The sequence below is a fragment of the Zootermopsis nevadensis genome, unplaced genomic scaffold (assembly GCF_977971745.1).
Source record: "Zootermopsis nevadensis isolate Lab colony 2312 unplaced genomic scaffold, Znev_1.0 Znev_ptg000029l, whole genome shotgun sequence".
Taxonomy (NCBI): domain Eukaryota; kingdom Metazoa; phylum Arthropoda; class Insecta; order Blattodea; family Termopsidae; genus Zootermopsis; species Zootermopsis nevadensis.
In genome coordinates, this window is record NW_028259161.1 from 2,936,407 (window position 1) to 2,955,790 (window position 19,384).

General features: G+C 34.5%; 1 protein-coding gene across 5 annotated transcripts; it reads right to left on the bottom strand.

Annotated features, from left to right (window-relative positions):
* Positions 1 to 849: 849 nt before the first annotated feature.
* On the bottom strand, positions 850 to 19,376 carry CkIIalpha (casein kinase II subunit alpha). 5 transcript variants are annotated; one of them, XM_022058999.2, is made up of 9 exons: positions 19,222 to 19,376; positions 18,392 to 18,569; positions 17,575 to 17,686; positions 15,462 to 15,674; positions 8,881 to 9,075; positions 8,409 to 8,611; positions 7,283 to 7,431; positions 6,471 to 6,548; positions 850 to 2,982 (listed from the first exon to the last, which is right to left on the bottom strand). In XM_022058999.2, exons 2-9 carry the CDS (start codon positions 18,484 to 18,486, stop codon positions 2,876 to 2,878), a joined length of 1,152 nt encoding a protein of 383 aa, XP_021914691.1. In that variant the 5' UTR covers positions 18,487 to 18,569; positions 19,222 to 19,376; the 3' UTR covers positions 850 to 2,875. The 5 variants fall into 5 exon arrangements, with proteins under 5 accessions (XP_021914691.1, XP_021914696.1, XP_021914693.1 ...); XM_022059004.2 differs by having other exon boundaries at positions 6,455 to 6,548; XM_022059001.2 differs by lacking the exon at positions 19,222 to 19,376 and adding an exon at positions 18,818 to 19,047.
* Between the last annotated feature and the right edge of the window lie 8 nt (positions 19,377 to 19,384).

Below are 19,384 nucleotides of genomic sequence, written 5' to 3' on the forward strand. Positions count from 1 at the left end.
AATGTACATTCAAAAAATCCTTGTGTAATTTGAACTTGAACATTGTTTCTCAGCATAAAATCAACATTTCAGAGGTCATCAGGGTGATGAGTGACTCATCATACTAATGATAGAAGCAGCAAGGACCTCTGAAAAACTGGTAAATTTCTACCAGACAAGGCACTACAATCCAGAAGACAGCCAACTTCAGATTCACCACCATGAAAACCTCAAATCCTACTTATTTATTATTATAAAAGAATTTGTGTATGCAGTTAACATCATTCTCTACAATGCAGTATTAAGCAGAATAATGTTCATGATGATAGCTAAGGGGCTGCTCAATAATTTTTAGTATAAAAATATAGTCATTTAACAATTTTCATTTTAACATTTTTGACAAATACTGAAACTTGACATTTTTTGGTTTGCAAAGCATTACTTGGTGGGGGGGGGGGGGGGGGGGGGGCATTCTGACACTTTGGAAGACAAACTCCTTATTGAGGGTAAAAGATGGCAGCAGTAAGTTACTTTGAAATGTTGGTAATTTCTTCTGTGAAAATCCCATTTTATAACATACTATCATATAAGTTCTACCACCTTTGTCACATTTTAAAGTATATGCAAACCACAGGACAATCTTCCCTGGTAGAAGCACCAATAAATGGTAATGGTGGACTTATTATTTATGTTTTCGTAGAAAACTTCCATATTAACAAAAATCTAGGATTCCAGAAGTTTGTCACATAATTTACTGCACATGTGTTAGTTATCAAATACACTATGTCACTTACTCAGATAATGTAGCATGCTGTATATGTAACTACACATTTTGTAAGATTCACATGACAACACAAGTTCCTCACTCTATTGACAATGGAAACGTTAAAGTTATTTTATTCCGTGAAAAAGCACACAATGTTCTATGGTACCAAATAAGGAAAATAAACAAAAACAGCACAAGACAATTATTTTTATCAATATGAAAAGGGCCTACGCTGGGTAGACAGAATTCTGGGTGCTCTGATAATAGGGTTCGACATAAAAGCAGCAGCATCAAGCACCCACTAGGTGAGAATTACTTTGCCATTTTTTGCCATATTTGTTACAAACAAGCCAATGAGAGCAGCATACAATAGAGGAAAATGAAAATATGTTCACACCGTAATTCAAAGCCTTCATTCTAATCACATCATTTTTATAAAAAATCCCACTGATCAGGAATGTAAAACCAGGTATTCCATATCATACAGTATGTACTGTTTACATGAAAAATGTTTATTACAGCCCTTTTTGGTGGCGGGTGTTACAGCAATAATAATTACACTATGATTTTTTGTGACACAAAATACTTTATGTTTAACAAAGAGGTCTGCAGTACTGTGGAATTACAGCAGCATAAAATTTTGTGAGGAAAAGCTGCAAAAAAACAAGTAATAGTTCCTATAACTGCATTTATACACATTCATACACTTATATTTTAACATGGACATAATATACCCACAACATTTCAGTGCAATGCAGCAATTAACAAGCATGGTAAATTTGTTATTTACATTCTCTTCTTAAAATTAAATAAATATGCAAACTTTTATCTTGCAAGTCTGCCACTAATCTAGGCACAGAACAATTCACAATATTGTCAAAAACACAGTTTCAGTTATTTTATGAAAGTTCTTTTTGCAGCTCCTCCTTAAAAACCACAAACTTGTTAACAGAAACAAAATGAATTCATATTACCAGTACAGCAAGCTTCTCTCCCAAACGGCTTGCAAAATTCAGGAGTTAGCACTAAAGTCTCCAGAGACCAGTAATGGTCACAAAGTTCTCAATCTGTACCACAGATACAGAGAGGGTACTCTTGTTCCAAACACAAGGACAACAGCTAAAAAGGGCTGTAAGCAAACAGAACCACTTTGAAATGCCAGAAGGAATGCAGCTGCAATAGTCGATAAGGTTAAAAGCCACCTATGCTGCTGAATGTGTACCTTCTGTTGGTAAATCTGTGGGTTGGCAATGGATTTGTTTAATAAGGGGTACAGGGAATCAACAATCTGCATACAGCAGAACACTTATGTTGGCATTTTCACCATCATTCTCAACAATAACTGTATTTGTTTTATAACTGGTTAATGATTGTTAAAATATTTCACTTTAACATTACTAGTTTCTTTTAGCGTAAAAAGAAATGGTCAGGCCGAAGACTAAGTGAACACTCTTTCCACCATCCTGTTTGGTTATAGTCTCTTGCTTCCATTCACTCACAATAAATGAAATCAGAACTAAATATTCATGTAAGGCGAGGGAAGGTGAAAGAAATTATTGCCAGTCCACATGTTGCAATTGCTTGCCTGTCTTTCACTTCTCTGTGACAGCTTCATTTGCCCGCCACTTGCAACTGGCAGATGCATCAGGAAAACACAAACATATATATATATATATATATATATGTACTAGTCACACACTGCACTGTCACTTCTTCATGGATACAATAACATACTCATAATCTCATAAACATTCACACATTTTCACAGAGATGTTCCGGTTTTCTTTCTGACTAAACAGATTTAATAATTCTTTTAGTTTAAGATTCTTAGAATAAATCTACAGTATGTGGAAACCTTAAAAGGTAATTTTATTTTGCTTTATTTAAATCATTTCCAATTCCAATGGTCTATCATGAATGGACTCATAACCGAAAAGTTACTTTCGAACAGAAATAAAAAAAGACAGAATGAAACAAAACAAAAACAAATCAAAGGCAGGAAAAGAATATGATGGCTGCCAAAAGATGGTGCCACAAGCTGAACAAGTCTGATGGGTAATATTCTTTATCGATGACTGCACTGGACACATGAGCTATAACCGACTGCTACCGCCAGTGTTTGAATGCTGCTTAGGGCTGCATGGCCCCAGCTGAGAGTGGAACTGTTCCAGGAGAGATTATTGGAGAGCTGGGAACAAGACCACTCACCACAGAGTTGCCGGCAAGGGATGGGCCTCCTACAACAAAATCACATTTTAATCCTGAAGACAATGTTTCTCAGAGAACACACTTGACATATCATGACTGAACACAATCTCACATTTGATACAGACATATCTGAATACATGATTCCAATTTAAGACAATGTTTCCATTCAAGTTACAAGAACAGAATATGAAAAAATAAGTATACTGGTACCAAAACAATATTTCCAAGAATGGCCAGAAATAGTGGGGGAAGAGGAGAAGCTATTCAAGCACAAGACAAAAACAGGTTCTAACATCTAGCATCTTTTGGTCATGATTTTGAATGTTTATTCTCATACAGAGTACAAGGTCAGTATAAGAAGAAGCAGAGCTTTTAAAGTGACACTTAATTTGTGTTTAGAAGAATGGTGCAATCACCATGGCATTTCTGAAAAGATGAAGAGTTAAACCTGTAAAGTTACTGACAAACTGTATTTGCTTCCTGTTGGAGTTACATTGGCTTGATACTACTGTTGCAAAGGGGGAAAGACTCTCTATGAAACTGTTGCCACCAATGGGGTTCATTTCCCAGCCCCCAGATGACACATGAATGAATATGGAGCAGTGGTGGAATGACAATAGGGGAACAGTAAAGAACTTGGGCAAAAAGCTGTCCCAGTGCCACTTCATCCATCTAAAATCCCATATGTACTGCTGAAATAGAGGTCTCCATGTTGTAAAGCCAGTAACTGACTGACTGAGCTATGGCATGGGCTTACATTATGACTGTAGAAACCAGATTAAAATTTCAATACATAATAATTATGTTATTATGTTATGAATGATAAATTACTTTTATGGATAGAAAGGAAACAAAGTGTGGGGTTAAGTAAGGAACCATGAACCACATTAAGAAAAAGAACATTCAATTAAAAATGAATTTTAGTGTGACCACTTAGCATTAACTTCTGATAGAGAACACATTTTTTAAGAAAGGAGCACAAATTTTACATCTTACCTCTTCATCTGAGGGCATGTTCTTACACAGAAATTAACTTTGCTACTACAGCATATGTAAGAGAAGAACCAGCAAACATGTTCATAAAGACATTAGAAACACTTGCTTGGCATACAACAATGAGTCACAGTTTTTTACTACATGTTCAGAAACAAAATTACTTTTGTTATGTTCCAACATCTCACAAGTGTTTGCTGTTACTGAAATAAATTCAAGACTTTACTTTCAATTGTAAGAAGCAATGACAAACCAAAATGTATTCTAAAGCACAAAGAAGTCAGTGACAGCATGAGAACATCAATGGTCTCACCCTTGTTCAGGAAATTCTCAAGATGAAGTTGGGAATAAAACTTGTGCAAACAATAACTGAGAATATATATTTTATACATAACCTCCACAAACCATTAAGGCAAAACAACAGAAATACAACTGGTTTCTATGTGGATATCATGTAAAATGGAACACAAATGTCTGTACAGGTACCTTTTTAATAGCATTTTATGAGACCGGGTTTACATATACACACACTGGGATGAAGACACTAGTTCATACATAATGCAAGAGCGGTAAGAAAATCAATTTACTCCCATCCATTGACATTAGTAGCATGCAACATCCAAGCATAGAACCCCTATTCTCCCAAAAATATTAATACTTATCCAAAGGTTATATGGAAGTGAAAATGTAATTATGAGACCACATATGGGAAAGAGTGTAGAAGAAAGTACAAATAATTAAACCTGTCTGCATGCACACCTTCTGCATAGGTCACATCTTTCTTTAAATAAACACATATCTCCATGAAATTAGCTGTACAAAGCCAGAAAGCCCAAGACAAAGATTGGAAAAATGTAAAAGTATAGCTTTTATTAACCCCTCCTACACTCAAACAACATTTTATAAAGTTAAACAAACATTAATATGCATATCTGTATTTGAAATATTTCAAATCTGATGTAATAAAATAGAGCAACAAATAAAGGCCTGCTCTTGAGATTTCAAACTGACAAATTTAGAATAAAATGGAATTTGCCTCTCAGTCTGTAATGCATAGTGTGCCTCTCCACCACATTTCACTGATATTCATCATGGAATTTTATACCTACAACATACAGAGGGATAGACATGACATCCCCATAAAGCATTCTTTTTCTGATCATTGTGTATACCATGCCTAAACTGGCCAATTCTCTTCTGAATAGTACAAATCAGAACACAACTGAAACTGTAACCAATGTAGAGGGCAGTACTCATTATACCTGTAGTACATGGATCTAAAAACTACTGGAAGTTAGAATAGAATCAACAGTCTTCCTACACACACACAAACCTCTTCAAAATATACTTATATCATAAATACATAATAATTAAATATTTACATTCAGGGCAATATATTTAAAATTTACATTCAGTTTTTCTCGCATTAACAAGACATCAAGATTTTCATCAAGAGAAAATTTACACTGAAACAGCAGATGATCAGATAGCAATATACTCACATGAAAAATTATGGATACTCCCATTAATTTGAACACAAATAATAAGAAACAATAAATGGTGAAAAATAAAACCCTGAATTTAGTGACATGTTAGACCAGTTAAGCTATTCATGTTGGTCAAATCACAACATCTTTGTGTTTATGTGATTTAATTGTGGCCTTCTAGCCACAATCAAATTCAAAATTCAGTGTTGTGTATATATTTCACATTTTAATTTTTTTACTTTAAACCCCTTCCATCTCTGCACATAACAGATAATGATACTGGACAAATGAGTGCAACATCATGTGCAGTAGGGAAGCACTGACTAGGAACTCCAAGGTGGGAATCCACCATGTACTTTACCTTACCAATAAAGTAAGTGAAGTGATTTCAGGTTTACATGGTGGTGAAAAAGTGGACTACTGTTCTGGTTTATGATATAGTCTTGTAACTAACCATCAACAAGACTATAGTCGCCCTCGGTGGACTAATGGTTAGCATTTTCGCCAATGGACCCAAGGTTCGTGGGTTCAAACCTGGCCGAGGCCAATAGATTTTAAAGGGCAATAAAAATCTGTAGCACAACTTCCTTCGGAGGGGAAGTAAAGCCGGCGGTCCCATGTCATAGATTTACGGCATGTAAAAGAACCTTACGAGCATGATACGAGATGTTTCATCAGCAAAATTTCAGCAGCCATTTCTCACCCAAGTCTCCTGATTCACTGCTAGATGGCAGTCAAATCAGGTTTGACTATAAACTGTGTAGAGTTACTACTCTCACTAACATCGGAACATCCATTGGGCATTGCCGAACATGGAAATATAATATAGCAAGACTATACAGCATCATACTGTTACAATTTATCATACATTTGTGGCGAAGCTCAACATTTTGAATATATCCTGCAGCCCTAATCACAAATTTTGTTACGTACCAATTAAGCAACTTATTTATCAAATAATGCATTTCTCTACTAACAAGAACACAACAGCAACATAAAATGTGAGAATGGGTTCCATTACCTGTCATGCTACTCACCTACAGGCCCAGAGCCTGCTATGGGAGTAGGAGAAGAGGAGACCATGTTCATACGTCCTTGATCTTTCACTATTGGATCTGTCAAAATACCCAAACAATTTATTAATTTTATCACCAAAGGATTAAATTAATGACCTTATCCAACCATGTGTGCTCTAATGTCTGTTTATAGGTAAGAAACCATTTACACAAATACAAGATGAGTAAATGTTAAGTCAGAAATGAAAAACGAAAATACAAACAAATTTGATTCAATGGCTTGAAATGGATATAAAAGACTATCCATGGAAATGGGTATTAGAAAAAACCAATCTTTAGAGGATTTTCTTTCCATACAATAATATATTATTTCTTTAAAGGATCATAACAGAGTATTCTCAAAACCATTCATCTATGTATTATCAATCACATAATTAACATTCAATTTCCCAAACTAAAAACACTTCATAAAACATATGTACCAAAGTTCCTAATTATGTAAATCCTCAATAATGGAAATTACTGTGGAAATTCAAACCAAAAGCAAGTTTTGCCAAACCTAATTTCCATTTTACTCCGCTTAACGGCAAAGACTTGAAATGAATCATGTCAACTGAGAGGCCAGCCCACATCATCCTACTTTGCCAGTGTTAGTGTTCACTGGTATGCACGATCTTACAAGTGATCATTTATTAATTTTCATCTGGCTTCCATAATTTGTAAGTTTTATCATATCCTAAACCAACAGTGAGAGATTTCACAGAAGACATCTACAAGAAATTCCCTCAGTGAGTATAACACAAAGCTTTTAGTACAAAGTAAGATGAACTTACAGAAGTAAGGATGTTCCATGGCTTCCCTTGCTGTGAGCCGTTCATAGTGGTCATACCGTAACAACTTGTCGAGGAAATCCAATGCTTCTGGAGATACTAAGTGCTGATTTTCACTGTGCACAAATCTTTCCCATCGTTTCTTTGAATGTCTGCATAACAAGAAAATGCTAGCTTTGTATAACTGTAAAGAAGTTCTTAGAAGAACTTATAATGTTTTTCTTTCAATTGCTTCGATCTATACAGTGAAAACAGTGGGAATTAGAAATCACCGACCAGCATTTATGTAATCTCCACTAATACAAGATTCCTGTTAAATTAAACCTGTCAAGTATAACTCCATGTTTCATGCAGTCATCACATTACTAATTGTGATAAATGTTTCATGCAAAATCCATAGGTATGTTTATGATCTATTTTGATACAAAATGATACTTATAAAATAGAAGTTAAACATGAATTTGCCACAGCTCCCATGTTGTTTTACATAACTAAAATAACAAAAGTTTCATGTTTCCAAATATTGAAGTTTGTAAGGTTGCCATATCAGTACTACTGATGACAGGAAACCAGAAAGTCCAAAAGTGGTTTCAAATGGCATGATGTTTCAACCAAGTTTCATTAAAATTGATCCAAAAAGTTATGTTGTTACTAGCAACATCCATCTTCAAGGTGAAGTGCTAACTGATCTAGTGTCCATCTTTATAGGAAGGGTGGAAAATACTCTCCAGGTTCACAAACCAGAACACACAAATGTTATTCAATAACACTGTCCATACCATAAATATGAAGACATGGTTGACTGTCAATTCCTTTGCCTTGAAGATGGAGACTGACAATCCCCATCCCCCTCAACAGACACATAAACCTTGATATAAAAAAACAAAACAAAAAACCTATTCCATATCATTAAGAAGACTTGCGTTTTGCAAGTATAAAGCGTTTTTGTAGAATCAAATGTACAGATGAAGGGATATGAAACTGGCCACAAACGCTACATACCCACAGCAAGAGAAATCTTACACAAAGAAAATTGTGGGATGTGACAGGTAAGGAAATTTTTTCACTAGAAAAGGGTTAATGGTGAAATGCCACTTATTTGTTGACATATTGATAAAATACTACTTACCTGCCAAGAATGTCATGAAACCTAGGATCAAGCTCTATGTGGTATTTTTCTAAATATTCAAACAATTCTTCTGTTCCAAGCACTTTGGCAATGCGCACCAACTGGTCATAGTTATCATGGCCATGGAAGAAAGGCTCTTTCCTGAAGATCATGCTGGCTAGCATACAGCCAAGAGACCACATATCCAATGAGTAGTCATACATCTAAAAACAATAATTCCCAACGTGTCTCAATTTTGAAATCAAACAAATGTCAGACACACCTGTTTACTTAATTAAAAGCCTCCAGATCACACAACTTTCTCTTGATGCATGTGTTTGCAACAACACACAGAAGTACTGTGCCATACCCACAAACTGTACATACAAGGACAAATTAACGAAAATTAACACATTACAAGAAAATATGATGCTTCTCCATCATAAAACAAATGTACAGTAATAATGCCATGTGAGTAACTCTACATCCATACCTGGTAATCTACTAGGAGTTCTGGGCCCTTGAAATATCGCGAAGCAACACGCACGTTGTATTCCTGTCCCGGATGATAGAACTCTGCTAAACCCCAGTCAATGAGACGAAGCTTTCGGTTTTCATGGTCAATCATGACGTTATGAGGTTTCACGTCACGATGCATGATGCCCATGCTGTGACAGTAGTCTAAAGCCTATAGCACAACATGTCACAATTTCATTACAGACAAGCTTACACACAACAGTACTTTACAAAGTAATATAAGCAAAACCTGCACATAGTGAAATATACATCCACAATTAACCCTTCCATTTACAAGGTCTTTTACTATCTGCAAGATGAAAGGTACATTCCTTTCCTATACTTTGTACAATACATTTTATCATATTCAGTCATCACATCATACAAGTTTTCACAATCATTATGTTCACAAATTCAAAATTAATAGTTCCAGATAACTGTGTGACAAAAGCTTATACTCATACTACAATGGCTGTCTTCTGGGTTGTAATGCCATGCTGTCTGGTAGAAGTAAACAAATGTTTTTATAGGTCCTTGCTGCCTCCATGATCAGGGTGATGATGGCAGCAGCAAGAACCTCTGAAATATTGGTAAACGTCTACCAGACTACATGGCAATATAATCCAGAAGACAGCCATCCTCGGACTCACCACTGTGCAAATCTCAAATCCTACTTATACTCAAACTGACTAACTTGGTTCACTAGGTAAGAAGTGAGTCTTTAATGGTGGTAAAAATGTCAACTGCAGTCTTTTGAGTTGTGATGCCATGTATTTGTGTATATGCAGTTTAACAACACTTTTTCAGCAGCTCATACTATATAGCATCAAATGAAAGGATGACAGTGAACTGGAAAGGAAGTGGTCATGGCCTACTATAAGGTATTATCCCAGCATTTTCTTGGAGGGACTGAGGAAAAATCATGAAAAACCCTGGTCAGGAAAGCCGGTCTCCAGGCTGAGATTTGAATCCGGGACCTCCCAGATAAGGAGTGGTGTTGACCACTCTACCACAACATTCAGTTGTGATGCCATATAGTCTTATAGGCAATTACCAAATTCTCAGTGGAAAATACCTTCTCAATCTCCAGCAGAAACATTGGTAACCACCACATATCACAAACCAGAAGACCTTAATCCATCTGGTTCAGTATGGCTTATTTATTTTCATGAACAAATGATTTAGAGCATAGTGAGACAGACTAAAACCAAGCAAACATCATACTAGATAAACACATTAAATAACGTTCATGAATATGCACACCGATCAAAGAGTTTATTATAAACTCCATGGAGCGTGGTCCTGCTTGAAAATTTAACAGCAACTCAGCTAGTCAAGAATATGCCATCTTTTATGTACCCCAAAGATTCATTGTGGTGTTCACAACAGCCTGCATACAGATCCTATTCTAAACCAGATCAATCGAGTTCACACCATCACACTCTATCTAGGATACAAATTAATACCTTCCCATATGCCTAGGCTCCAAGACAGCCTCTTTCCTTCAGATTTTCCAACTAAACTTCTGTATCCATTTTTTACCTCTTCTGTAAGTGCTACATGGCCAATCTATGTCATCCCGTAAAGGATTATCATCATTAAAAGTAGTGTAGGATTACGACTTAACTCATATCCGACAACATACCACAAAAGTGACAAAACAGCCTTCATTCTTTCTGGACCAGTGGTACCACAAATGCCATATATGTCACAATAGATTAAGAAATGTTAATGAAAATTAAAAGGCAAAGTTATTCCTGTACGAAAGATAAAGTGGACGTAAAGTTTCACATAATCTTCATAATAGCACTAGACAAGAGGGCTCAGTTTCATGCTCTGGCCACTTTACCTGGGAAAATAGCCTTTGCTAACAACTAGTGAATATCAGGGAACAGTTTCATCACAACTTTCTCAGTCGTAATGATTATAAAGTATCATATGGATGAATGTGAATGATGAATTGGGAAGAAAACTGACCAGTCTCTTTTACTGCACTATCTAGAATATATATGGAAATAATGAAGAAAATCTCATAGAACATAAGTCAGAATAGTCAACCTCTAGGCCAGAAAGCACCCTGCTGTTCTAAAGGAAGTAAAATAGATGTCTCAGAATAAAATGCAGATTTGCATATTCAAACTACACCCAACATTTACAACATCCATGTTGGGATGCATGATGCTTATGCTTTGAAAAAAATGTTCAGAAACAGTAAGAAGCTTCAGTGATTTATCATACATCTCTGTGCATTACTGACTTTCATACAAATGGAATATACTGACCTCCACTTAATCTATTTCAAACACAGAAAATTCTGGTTGCTAACATACGTGATACAAAAGCAGCAATCTGTAGCATGCTGAAGCACTGTTCCCTCTTCTAAAAAATGAGAAAATAACTAAAGCAATTATAGCAACACAGTTCACAAGTGCTTCACAGTGAATTTTATGGGCTGGTCCAAGAATGGCTGAAACAGGAGAGGAAATGGCCAAACATAAAACTCAAGATAACATAAACCCTACTTCTGGACCCATAAAATGTATCCATTTGTGTAGCCTAGCAAAATGTTTCCACACAAAATCAAACAAGTTCTTTGTTTTGGATTTTATCCATCACCTGTTGAATGTTTTTAAAAAGTCTCAAAAATCATTACATTCAGAGGAATGGATCATCATCCTTCACCTTAAAGTAAAAAAGGGGTCTGACAAAACAAGCTACTCCTGACTGATCAAAGCATATTGATTCTTTAAGACTTCCTTAAAAACATTCAACCGAGGATGGGTAACTCCAAAACAAAAATGCAGAGACTCGGTTTACGCCAGGGTTAGTTCCTGAGATTTCCGGCATAAATTGAAGCAAAAATATAATGGGAACTTATGTAAAAACATTAGGTTCCATTTTCAGTAATCAACACAAAATACTTGAAAAATGTTTTATTTTATGAAATCTATGTATTGAAAATTGTATAATGTTTAAGAATAAGAAAGAAAATTTACTCCTTTAAAAACGATAGAATAGATGTCTGTTTGGTTTTCTTCTTTTCTGATAATAAGTTATAGTGTGGCTGTAGAACTGTATCAATTCCTCAATTAATGTAATTTGCTTTTTCTCATCGCATTTTATATTCCGATTTTTGTTTATTTAAATTTTAGGCCAAAGTTTATCATTTAGTATTATTACAATGTCAGGACCATCTGTCTAGGAAGTTGGGCAGGGTTATGACTCATCATCCCCTCCAATCGTGACGTATGAGAGGCGCAAAAGTGAAGCCGAGTCCTACCTGTAGTAATATGATACTATATCGACACCAAAGATGTTCAGAGAAGATGATTTTCTTTCTTTCTTTTAAACAAATGGCAGTGTAGTTACTGGTCTATGAGGTGCTACAATCCCCACATAGACTAAGGTGGAAGGGGGGGGGGAGAAGGAAAAAAATCAAAATATAATAAAAAAGTTGTGGGGGAATAAGTTTTGACTTTAATAAATTAAAGGCAGCATGTAAATTGCAAGATAACATTGCCAAGTAAAGAATACACCTACACATATGCACAAGCACATGCAATATGGACAGCTGTGCAAAAAACATGTCAAACTACAAATTCCACAATTAACGACCCGAGATATCTGTAATAAATGAAGATTCCTGTTCTGTTTCCAAACATACAACCATCCAAACCTACACTGCCATCTACATTATGTACCAAGTATGGGATATAATAATATATAATATAAGGGAAATGGAGCCTGTACTAGTGGTATGGACTGGCCTCTCTGCTACATGTGATCACTGCACTGGTTGCCATATTTTCTAATACTAGCAGCACAGCTGCCATATATACTCATTTTACAATGATAACTCATGCTTGAATATACCTGAAGTTTGGAAAAAATTATTAATTAAAATGCTTTTATATTTATCAAAATCCGAACAAGCATACTGTATATAAGTAGCACCATCTAAGTGCCAATTAAAAACAGATGGTTTATTTGGATATAAAGCACTTCTTGTTATGGTTCAATGAGTTTGACAACAAACACAAAACCACCACAGTGCTTGTTTTTAATGTTTCCTTACACGAAAAACCTAACACATTCTATTACTGCCATGTTCTATTAAAGCCTGCTTTTTGTTCTGGAAATTACCCTAAAAATTGATAAAATTAAACTATTTCAACAAAATGTTGTGCCTAGCCATGACTAAAGGTATTTATACTCACATCTTCTACTATGTTATGCAGGATATTGCCAATATTAAAAGTACTTGATTGTGCTAAAGCTGTCTCTTAATGGCACTCCTGTATAAATGGCTTACAAGTTTTACAGAACCATTTCTTTACATCTCGAAGAAAAACAAAATCACTAAAAATCAAATTATTCTCCATAAGTTTCATGTGTAGTTTCTTGAATATTAGATTTCAATGTGCAGAACCTACCATTAGCCATAAATAACCAGATACCAACAAACTTTTTATAAAACCTCCTCTTAGCCATTAAAGTGTTCCCTTAAATCTGAAATCCCTCAGCAACAAAGTAATTTTGGTAGGATGTTTCACATTATCACACACTTTCTCAATACATATACTTCCCCAGCACTATATACAAAAGCAAACCTTTCTCCATACTTAACTCCCTTTTACATGTTTCTGCAATCTACTTTCATGACAAGCAAACCATGTTTCTAAAACATTTTCATAATTAGAATAGTATACTATTAAGCAGTTAGCGGTGGTCTGAATCACTGATCCCCTCCACTGTATAAATTCAAAGGTATAAAAACAGCAGAATTTACATGAATGTGTGGCATGTTAAACATGCCAAACTAGCAAGTTTCGAAGTTGATCATGTAGAATTTATGAAAAATTAATTAACAAATCCTTTTTGTAGTATGCCCAATCCACAATTTGTATCATCTATACCTTGCATTCTATCACATAAGGTATCAAATTTTGAAAATAAAAAACTCCAATCAAATCTCAAAAACCCCTATAAAACATATATTTATTTTTCAATATACTTTTCAAGATATATGAGCAAGAATATTACACTGAATTCTAAAACAATTATGCAGAATGCAATCATTAATCAAGTTATTAAGCCATTCATATCGCCCACTTAAGTTGTTTCCATAAAACAAACCTCAAAGCTGAACTGATCAAATTAGCACCTAGTACGAATTGTGTGGTTAACAAAGACACCACTGCATGCTCTCCAGACATTTCAGTTACATTTGAAGAATGTTCCACAAACAATTAATATTTCAGACAATGGTTACAGAATTTGAAATAAATATAGCATGTTTTTTAAATAAAAAGTTCTTTGGATATTTTCCTTCATCTAGCAAAATAATATAAACAGAAACGACGTTTCGGAGATGGGTTGTAAAAAGCCAACACACTCGAAAACAATTCATTTACACATTTCTCATCTCTCCCATCTGTTCTACATGTCCCACCCATCTCATTCTCCTTGACCTGATAATCCTAATAAGGACGTAGAGTACAAATTATGAAGCACCTCATTATGCAATTTTTTCTAACCTCTTGTCACTTCACCCCTCTTATATCAAAATATTCAGCTCAAAATTAATACAAATGCAAAGTAAGTTACAAAATGCTATATTTTGCTAATATGTCAAAATGAGGCAATTTTATAGTCAATCACACATTTCTCTTACAGCAAATAGACTTGAACCCTACAGAGAGAGAAATACCAAAAAGAAATCTGAAACAAATAGGAATAATATGGGAGCATGAACATTTAACCTGAAATAAGTCAAAATGTTACACTAAGAAACAAATTAATTTTCCACCATGCACCTAATTTTGTACCATGCAACACTTTACTTCACAAAATCAAAAGCAAAGATGAGTTCTACTAAACTGTAAATGAATACATATTTTCTGCTGCCTGATATATTGATTAATTAAAGAACTTTACAGTGACTGAACTGCTGCTCTTGTGTCCAACAACACTTTACAGGTCTCACAATTTGAACAGTGGTGTCATCATCTACCAATTTTCACACTACTTTTAACATTTTCCTAAATTGGGCACTAATTCAAAAAATGACAAACTTCTGAATTTCAGTTTTCTCTAATAAAACCTCATCCCAACAGAAAAGAAATCATATGAAATGGCTATATCAAGTGACTATAAAAAGCATAAAACATCAATCAGAAGGCTGATTTCAAGAGCAAATCTATCACACTATAACCTTTGTTACCCCACTGCCACAAACAAGGAAAATCACACAACCAAGACTCTAGCCCCACAGAAATAAAAGCATCTGAAAAAATCCTTATCTGGAAACATGTTTCAGCAAAATGCTTAATTTAACCGCCGATCCCTTAACATGACTTGACTTATACCTTTCACCCTTACATTCCCTGATTTTTCCAATTCATCAAATTAAATAATGTGATGGATCAATCACACTCATCACACTTTTCTTGCTGTTTCTTCTTGAATCTCGTGCTCCTGATCACTGTGGTTTGGAGGCACTGTTGCTGAATGTCACAATCTCCACTGAATTTTCATTCTTTTTGCAGGTACTCTTACCTTGAGTAATTCATACAGGTAGTATCGGATGTCATAGTCTGTTAATGTTTGATACAATTGTTTGAAGTCTGTGTTATTGACATGTTCAAAGATAAGAGCTGGTGTTCTTGAGACTGGATCCTTCACCACAGCCTGGAGAGTGATGATATTCGTTCCTCCACGCAGGTTCTCCAAAATCTTTATTTCACGCTTAATCTTCTTCTTTTTCACAGGCTAAAGAAATAAGAATGTTTGCATTTGATTAGTGTTACAAAATGTTTAAACATCCAAATCTATCCATGTGACATAAGAACTCGAAGTACCATAAAATGGAAGCAAAATCAGCATGTTACAAGAACTTAAAAGTGGCACTGAAAATATTTAACTCACTAACTAACTACATGGCTTACCAAACACGAAGGTTCATCACCGAATTAACCAAAGCCCTGTACCGGACCCTGTCCTGGGCCAACAAAATCCAGTCTCCTTTAACTCCTATATCCCATAGAATATTTAACTCACTACCAAACATTAATTAGATGTAACACTCAATAGCTTTATTAAGGTAGTCAGCTATTTTTAAGTCTATTCTAGGTACTGCAATATAAGTAGCTGACCTAAATTACTGTTCAAGCATTGCTATATTTCTAAAACAAGTTCATACTTGAGTGTGTTCAAAACATTTCCAAGAACTTCGTGTAGACTGAACAATTGAGTTTTATTACTTTTTGTGACTTCACATTCCAACAGCAAAACTGAAATTCCCGAGTGTAGTGGAAGGAAAAACACGATCAAAATATTTTAAATAAAAAATAGTGCTATGAACACAATGAGTCGGATTGAAAAGGGCACAAAAAGCATAAGTCAATATGCTGCAAATAAAATAATCCAAATGCAAAGTATACTCCTTAAAATAGTCAAAATTATAAAAATCCTTTCCAAGTTCAAATTCAATTCTTTTATGCTATTCATAACAAGATCCTATACAAAGTTAAAGAAATGATCACATCAGAGAATAGAAAGGAAGAGAATCTACACAAACCTTTACTTTTATACTTTTCCACCCAAAACACTGCAAACAACAGAATTTCACATTTCTTGATACAAGGTTATCCCACACTTAATATTTTATTTCAGTAGTTCCAAATCCACTGTCTTATGTTCACATCCTTCTGTATTTTCCTCACTTTAGTATTCAAATTCATAGACATGCAGAGAAATATTAACTGGTGATTTCAAGGTACAGTCATTACAGTGAATAAAATTTCAAGTTTATTACTATATCAGCACCTGGGACCCTGCTTTGTTAAACAGGAGCCCTGGATAACCAAATGCCATTCCAGAATTGATTACCAGCAGCTATGAATCAGCGAATATTGGTTCTATCATCACAAATCACAATACAATACAATAAAAAAAATGCAAAAGAAACAAAAGCAAGACATAATATTGCATGAATCATGCATTAAATTACAAATATTTTTGGTGAACAAGTGAAATGCTATCTCCTTGGAGTGATCTGAACTTTTTAAATAAAATTATATCCTTAATTTATATGTACACATCAAACTTAAAAATCATTAAACTTTCTTCCAAAACTACAATATTCAAGGTAATGTGCCTATGTATATAGACTATACATTATGTCTTATGTATAATTAATAAAATATCTATATCACAAGCAATTCCATTTCTTTCTTTGGATTTGTACTTTAAATTATACTCATAATTAAACACCTTTTAACTTTTTAGAAATAAAATGTATGGACAAAGTTCTCTGTGATTAAGCACCACACTGTGTCAGATGTGGATGTTGAGCTAAGATTCTAGTTGAAGGCAAATGTCAGCTTCATACTCTGACTGCTTATACTGCTGAGATAAAGTGTTCTCTACACCTATATCTTAGGAGTACAGGTGGGAATCAGAGCTGTTGTTCAAAATAACATTTTAAAGATAGTTCTAACCTTTATTTATCACCAACTACCTGAAATGGGGACCAAGGAACAATATTCTACAGCAAAACATGTTACTCTATTTTAACAAGGTCAAAGATGTTTTTTCAGAAAACTATTGGTACCTATTTGCATTTCAGCTTAACTACAACAACAACAACATATATGTTTAAAATGCATACCTTTAATATTTTCACTACACATTTTTCATTGTTTGTAATATTGATGGCTTCAAACACTTCACTGTATTTCCCTCGTCCAAGTTTCCTAACAAGCTGATAATCATCTTGTTGCCTGAAGTACAATAAATGTTAGCTAGTGATTATACAGTAATATATATATATATTATGAATACAAGCATGAAAATATTATATGAGAACAAAATAAATGATTCATAACCGTTTTAATGGATCAAAGTCTAATGTAGATTGTAACACAGAGAAACAGCAGTTTGAACAGCAATAGTAGTACATAATCACAAACAACTTTTTAGAACCACACAATATACATAATCAATCTATCCCCCGTACCATGATATGACTTAAAATACAGAACAAGTCTCAATATAGTCAATATCCTTGACTGCTAAACAGGCATGTTTTCTGTCCTACAAACTATTTATCTTGATCAAAATATACTAAAATAATAGAAAATTAATGAATCAGTATGAAATGGAAAAGAGTGTTTACTTACTATATATATAAACTAAACTAATATGCAAACAATGAAAACTTTTACAATGTAGTGACCATTTGTAAGTGCTTCTGAATTCTGGCTGTACTTTGTCACTAACCTAACATAATTAGTCTAACCCAAGCCCCCTACTTACTCTAAGGATTTGGGTTTTATGGTCCCCAGTCCAAATATAAATACATTAAACTAATTCAAGTAAAATGGTCACCATACTGTACTTATCCCACAAACAATACTAATGTAAATTTAGGTTTCTCTAACAAAAAATAATTTTCTGTAATTATTACTTCATCATTTTATACTCACCCCCAGTCCACAACATATGATTCATAATCCCAATATTCGCGAGGCTTATGAGAGTTTATGTCTGAATAAACTCGTGAACGGCTTGGCAGAGCCATTTTTAGAACCCAATGCGACTGGAATCTGGAGCAAGTCGCACGATTTATAGACACTGTCGCAACATAAGCTTGTAATAATATTCCTGAAAATATAAACAAAGTTCAAGATACTCCATGGTGTCAAATACCTTAGCATACGCCATCAAGGCATGTTATAATGTACGTACAATACACAAAGTAGTTCAGTTCGATGTCCTGGTGTGTAACATTTTATAATTACATTTATATAATTTCACCACAACTTTAGAGGTATCAAAAATAACACACAAACAAAACTCGATGATTTAAATACAAAAACTAACCTATATAAATTTTTAAATTCCCAACTTACACTTCTGAACAACTGACACTCATAACTTAAAACAACGTACAACTTTCATATCACTATCTACAACGAAGTACAGCAAATTAAAACCCAACCACTCCCAAGTCGTCTAATTTATATTGGCTAGGACTGAACATTTAATTAGTCAAAACCATACATCGGTTTACATTATACACGAAACTAATTCATTACTTCACATCCACACGTATTATAATCAGCAGATAACCTCGTAAATTTATTAAGAAATCCAAATCCAATAATACATATATTGAATTCCAAAGACAACACTGCATAAGAATTCGAAAAACGAAATAGCCACTGCCCCAACAGCTCAGCAATCGCCATTACTTGGCTGTATCTTCCATCCGGAACTTCATACCATCAAAATTTCGCACATGATTTCTGCGTACCTAATACATTCCGAGGTGGAATCCTGCACCACTAACGAATATACATACACAAAGAGTTTCAGTATGTATAAAATGGCGTGTAAAAAAGGCTTCAAGTTCCCAATTCGATTGCGTATTTAAAGATGAGCCGGCTTCTCAAAGAGTAAAAACCAAGATGGCTGCT